Here is a 6000-nt window from a genome sequence, read left to right as displayed (position 1 = left end):
ATAGCTTAGGCACTGGGTCTGGAGATAATTACCAGAAGGGATGCTGGCAGACACCGGGGTCCATTCAGAGAACATGCGTTTGCCACTTCTTCTCGAATTTCAGAAGTCTCTCTTGTAGAGCAGTCTCTTGGATACAATCGTATGCCCAGATGCACGCCCTAGAGGTCATGGATCCAAGAGGAACAGCAATATTCTCTGCAGGATACTTTCAACTAATTAAATCCTTATTAAAACTCTTCACATAAAGTACTATTTAAATTAAAAACATTACAAGAGAGGGATCTGACAGTGGCATAGACACAACACAACGATTACAGTTTGGAAAACTTGCAGGTTATTAAATGAGAATGCATGACAAATTCAAATCTTCACATAAGACTACATGAAGACTTTAATGGAAACGTACCGATGCTTTTTTCTGTAACAGGAATAACTGTTTACTGATTAGGTGATGTTCTGTAACTATAGGAGGTAAGTTTGGAAATATTGACTATTACCAGTTCTAACATGAAATGCTGTCCAGATGCATCTGTAATAGAACTGCACCTGTGCTACTCACATAAAGAGCAGTGACATTTTTCTCCTTTATCAGTACTCATGTTTGAACTACTAAAAAACTCCTAGCAGAACACTCAGCATTTTTTTCTATTCCCAAGTTTAAACCGGTAGCAGAAGTTACTCTTGTAGCTGGCTGTTAAAGCCTCAGAGCATTAGTATGCTGAGACTGCCTCCCGTTCTCTCCTCTCATCCGATACAGTTAAAGCCAAAACAAAAACTCGTAACATCTCTGGTATTATTGTACCTTCCCTAGCAATATGCAACAGAATCATGTCATATACATCAGCCTTTAAAAGCAAAGCCTTGATTCAAGTTATAAAAATGTAATCTTTCACGCTGCTCCCTCTTTGCAGAATAGCTTCTTCACAGTCTCACTGCCTTTGTGGTACAGACTGAGTTGATCATACTGATTTTAAATTGTTTGTTTTAATTTTTACCCTCCACCCACAGGTCCTTGGCTTCTCTTCTCACTGGTTATTGCACCCTGGGGCTGCAGAAGAGGTGCCTGCCTGCTTCTGCTTCTTACGGCGTTTGTTCAGGAGGCGGTTGTTGGATGTTTTCAAGTCTTTGATTTTCACCTGATCATAGTCCACCCTCATGGTAGCCAAAGCGCTGGTCATCTCCTCCTGAAACCAAGGAAGCAATTCATTGAAAACCCTGAGGCAGAGAGTGCACAGCCACCCCACACTACTGCCAGGAGATGAAGGTACAAAAAGGGACCCTCTGTTACACCGCGGCCAGAAATAGCTGAGCCCTTTCTGCTGCTCCGGACTATGACTAAAGGCTTCGTTCTACTCAGGGACTCATTCAGGGGGAACTATTCACACAGTGTTTCATACGTGAGCATGCAGGACCACACTCCACTGGCCTAAATTCCACGATGTCCCTATGCCCAGCATTTCTTACTGGCTGGCTTTGCCTTTCACCAGCTACTGAGCCCGGGCTTCTAAGACCAGAGTGAGAGCGCTGCTTTCCTTGCTCTATTACCAAACCAGGCTAGCAGGAACGAGACCAGAGAGCCCACACAAAGTTGTTTAAAAGTATGTGCTTCAAATTCACACGCTTCCTTAGCTGGAATTGTTGAAGTGCAGGCAAATTTTTAACTTTTTAATAAGGCTTTAAGCAAAAATCTGCTCAAGTAAACCAATGTCTATGCATTTAGTTCAGGAAAGGAAAGACAATTAAGTATTATGGGAATGCCAGTGGCACAAGGGAATACCTCTGGGACCTATACAAAGCACAAGTATGAGAAGTTCTCAGAAACATGGAAATGAAGAACGCTAAGTGAAACTATCTATTTGATCTCTTTGACATGAGAGGCAAACGTTGCCTAGGTCCTATGAAATTTTACCATTACAGAGTTCAACAGCTGACACTATACATCAGTTAACTTAAACAAAATCAGTAATCAGTAATACACTATCAAATTATCAAAATGCCAAGCATTGTAAGTGCAAAAAATTCAGAATTAATTGTAAAAGCATGCCAACCTGATAAAGGCCAGCAGGAAAGAGATAAAGCTTGCAAACAACTTTTAGTCTGCCCTACAGTTTCTCTTTGCAGGAAGCATTCAACTGTCATCAGTACAAACAGTAAGTGAGGCACCTGGTTAGATTAAGGGAAAGACAGGTATCTTTTTATCTTCCCCTTGAAAAATGTCACAACAAGACAAGCCTAAATTTATTTAACATTGTTTTACAATACAAGAACAGAGTAGAAAACCAGAATGCAGCTCAACCCTCCCACCCTGTCCCCCTGGATTTTCATCATATTTTTCACTTCACTATAATGAACTTCAAGCTCCCTCAACACTGTCCCTTCTCCTCTGTGGTTACATACAGTGGCTCAGCTGGCAGCATCATTAATAACTTTGATCATAAACATGTACTTTGTTGGTATTTGGCTATCAGATGAAGCTCAAATAGCTTTTTTTTTTTTTAAAAACAGTTATCATATACACTACTGTTCTAACCAGGACTGTTTATGCTTCCCTTGTTTAACATGGTTGTATTAAAATAGCTATAATCTCCAAGGAAATAAGCATACGCAGAGAAGCCAGCCCATCTAATCTCTTATCAGACTTGACTTCAAAAAATCTGAACCGTGCTTGACTCACTTTGACTTCATCCCAGTGGTCTTTATCCTCTTGCAGGACCCGTGCAGTATGAAGAGGAGTTGGTGGCACTGCCATTGATCTCTGAGAAAAGGGAAAAATACCAGAAGTGTTCTGCAAAATCACGTTTGGGAAGTGACTGCTTGCTCTTCTATGTGTGCGGAGGGCCTGTCAGTGGCCCGCATTATTCATGCTTTCAATCATTTCACAAGCTAATTCGTGTGTGAGGTAGAAAAGGACTATAGTCCCCACACGACAATATCTTTAAAGAACAAAAGGAGAGAGAAATCAGCGCTGAGTTTGTTTCACTCTGCTCCCTTCCACTACAACCAATATCCCTGTGTTGGATAATTTTTCATGTGCATTTTAGACTTTAACTGTCATTTCACCATTCGTCAGTCAATGTTTTAAAGTGGTTAATTTGACCTTTATCTTCTAGGATTTGTCGTAGGAGAAATTTTCTTGTACATGCACATTAACTGAGATTACCAGTTTATCAGATCATGAGTGTGCCCCAAAGAGGAAATTATACTATTATTCATAGTAAGGCACAGTTCAGAAGACAGTGCATCACTTGAGATGCTCTTCCACATAAAGTTGAGATCTATGCTCACCTGCCATGAAAGATCAGTAGATACTTTAAATTAGAATAAGGTACAATTTCTAAAGCAGGAAGCACTGTTCCCTAGCTAAATTCAGCAAGAATCATAGTATTTCTTGCGAGTCCGTAACCCAAACTATAAATTCATATTCTATCCCCCTTACGTTTTCTACTCAAACTTGCTGTCTACTGCTGTGGGATCCTACACCAGACGCAGCTGCACGTCAACCAAGTCTAAGGAGATCCCTGTATATGTCATTGTAAATTAAGCATTCCATTGTAAGCAGTGCTTATACTCCATCGAGTTAACAGCACCACTGCAGTAGTTACAGAAGTGGACGCAGAACTCAGGACTCCTGCATCCTCTGGAAAAGGACCCTAGCTGGCCAGGGTACAGTTTTACCAAGTACAGCTGGGAGGAGGGAAATGGCAAACCAGCAGACTGGCTTCAGTGGTGTCCCTGAGCAGGTGTTGAAGTTACCCTCTTATCTGCTATGAGCTACTTGTTAAATAAATCTTATCTACAAGCTAACTAGAGGATTATGTGCTCCACCTAAACTGAAAATTTTTGCACAGTCCACAATAATACTTCTGCCATCCATGTAATAAAAAAAAAGAAATAAAGAAAAAAAAAAAAGAGGAGAGACTAGCACCCTCCTCCGCTGCTTGTGCAAGGCATCTTCTCGTACATGTTCCCACTTAGGGATTTAGGAAAACGAAGAACACAGGCATTCACTATGTTGGTCTTTCCCTCTGCCTCATAGGAACAATGGGTTCAGCAGAAAAAAAAATGCCAATCTGCAGCTCCTAGAGCATTCTTCCAGGAACAGTATTCTAGCATGGCTCTTTGGTGCAGCAGAGTCTATAGACCTTGTCTCTAATCTCCTCCTTATTAATTGGTTATATGCATATTTCAAGTAACATGTGTCGCTGTAGGTGGTAGCTTCCTTAGCTATTAGGCACTCATTCTGTGAAATTCATCGCCTGCTGACTTCTGAAACACCTCCTTCTTGGGTCTTCAAACACTTAAAACTGGAGGTATGTATTCTCAACAGTGATTACATTTTTATTTGTTTAAAAAAGACTTAGAAACATTGTCTGGGTTCTGTTGTAGTTCTAGAGAGTCTTTGTAACCTTAATTTCTCAGCTTTCACAACTCTAAATTAGACATCTATCTACCTCATCAGGATGTTATACAGCAACATTTCTATAAGACTCTGAGGGCTTCCAGATCTTCAAACAGACCTTATAGAAATGCTGACTGTTAGTCACGCCTCTGTTTCCGCCCCTTCCTCTGAGGACCAGCATAGACAGAGAAAGCACTATGGGAGAAAAGGGCATGCTACAGTACAAACGATTCCGTTCCTGGCTGATTACTTTTTGGGCAGTAAGAACAAGACTGGTGTCCTTTTAGGCACAAATGTGAGAAGTATAATCTATTATTTTAAGTGACACCTACAGAGCAGAGATGGTATCTTGAAACTCAGCCTGATAACTCCTGGGTTTCTTGTCTCTCATGTATTATTGGAGTCTTTTTTTTTTTTCTTTTTTCCCCAAAAAATATTCTTTAAGGAAAAGTAAATTCAACCAAGACATCAAATGAAATCTGAGCTGGGGCCATTAATAGCTCCGTGTACCACCCTATCTGGCAATCTCTTCCAGGGCACTAAGCCGAGACCCTTGCTCCTCCCCCACGCATTTCCAAACTCTGCCAAGGATGAGAATTCCCACTAAGCACAGAACTGTGTTCACACTAACACAGCTATGCACAATGGTGCCTGAGACCGCTAATAATAGCTCTCTTTAAATCCTGCACCGATGAAGTAAGTACATACAGTTTATTTTTATATTTTTAAAGAGAGTAACACATGCATATGCTGCAGAGTCAACAGTGACTGCCTGCTCACAGAAGATACAGATACATTCGACTTTTGCTTCCAAGGATGCTATTGTAGGTGTCTCTGTGTCCTCTGGTAACACCAAGAACTGTGGCTCTACAGGCGGATGACCCCCTGCGGAGGGCACAGTAGGTTAATTAAGTTATTAACAGTAATCCTCAACCTTCTCTTGCTGTGCTGTGTGGAGCTACATGTAAGTTCTGCATGTAAGAATTCATCTTGTAAAAAGAGATAAGATACTCACATTAATCCACGGGTGATTCATAAATTGAGAAACCGTCATCCTCTCTGTTGGGTCAGTCTTCAGTAAATGGCGAATCAGTTGTTTGGCTGAAAAACAGGACCAACATGGCATGTTGTAGTCTAGTACTGTGTTCCCAAATAACCTTGAGAACACAAAGACCTGCTGAATGAAGAAAGATAATTTTGCTGAACTCAAAACACCTACCTATAGCTGTTACCATGTGAAGAAGCCATGTACAGTGTGGTAGGTTACTATGTTTGTGGTAGGTTACTATGTTTAAAGAGGCAGAACATGAAAACATCCAAAACAAGAGGTAAGAAGGACAGATAAAGTACAGGGATTCCAGCTATGCTGTCTACATCACCAAACCAACTGTTCTGAGAGCAAGAACTTGAGAAAAACAGAAACATAGGAACAGAAAGCTGCCAAGCTGCCTGTCTGAAAGATGGCGACAAGCTTGGCATTATAGGTTGAATGAATGCATAAGCTGATGTTTTGAAAAATGACAGAAGGCAAAAATTAGCACAGCCTGCAGGAAAAAAAAAGGACTATAAATTTTTCTTTGACAACTGAGAGGCCACTAAAA

General features: G+C 40.9%; 1 protein-coding gene across 1 annotated transcript in view; it reads right to left on the bottom strand.

Moving 5' to 3' along the window:
- Positions 1-334: 334 nt before the first annotated feature.
- MAPKAPK3 (MAPK activated protein kinase 3) overlaps positions 335-6000 on the bottom strand; it is a 47964-nt gene continuing 42298 nt past the window's right edge. Inside the window, exons 8-10 of the mRNA XM_082487735.1 lie at positions 5415-5500; positions 2675-2755; positions 335-1184 (exon numbers count right to left, since the gene is read on the bottom strand). Coding sequence (XP_082343861.1) covers positions 1026-1184; positions 2675-2755; positions 5415-5500 — 326 coding nt within the window. The 3' untranslated portion in view covers positions 335-1025. The remainder of the gene's footprint in view (positions 1185-2674; positions 2756-5414; positions 5501-6000) is intronic.

Source organism: Vanellus vanellus (assembly GCF_965231255.1).
Source record: "Vanellus vanellus genome assembly, chromosome: 9".
Lineage (NCBI taxonomy): Eukaryota > Metazoa > Chordata > Aves > Charadriiformes > Charadriidae > Vanellus > Vanellus vanellus.
Note: the sequence above shows the minus strand (reverse complement) of the source record. Positions and strands in the feature narration are given on the sequence as shown.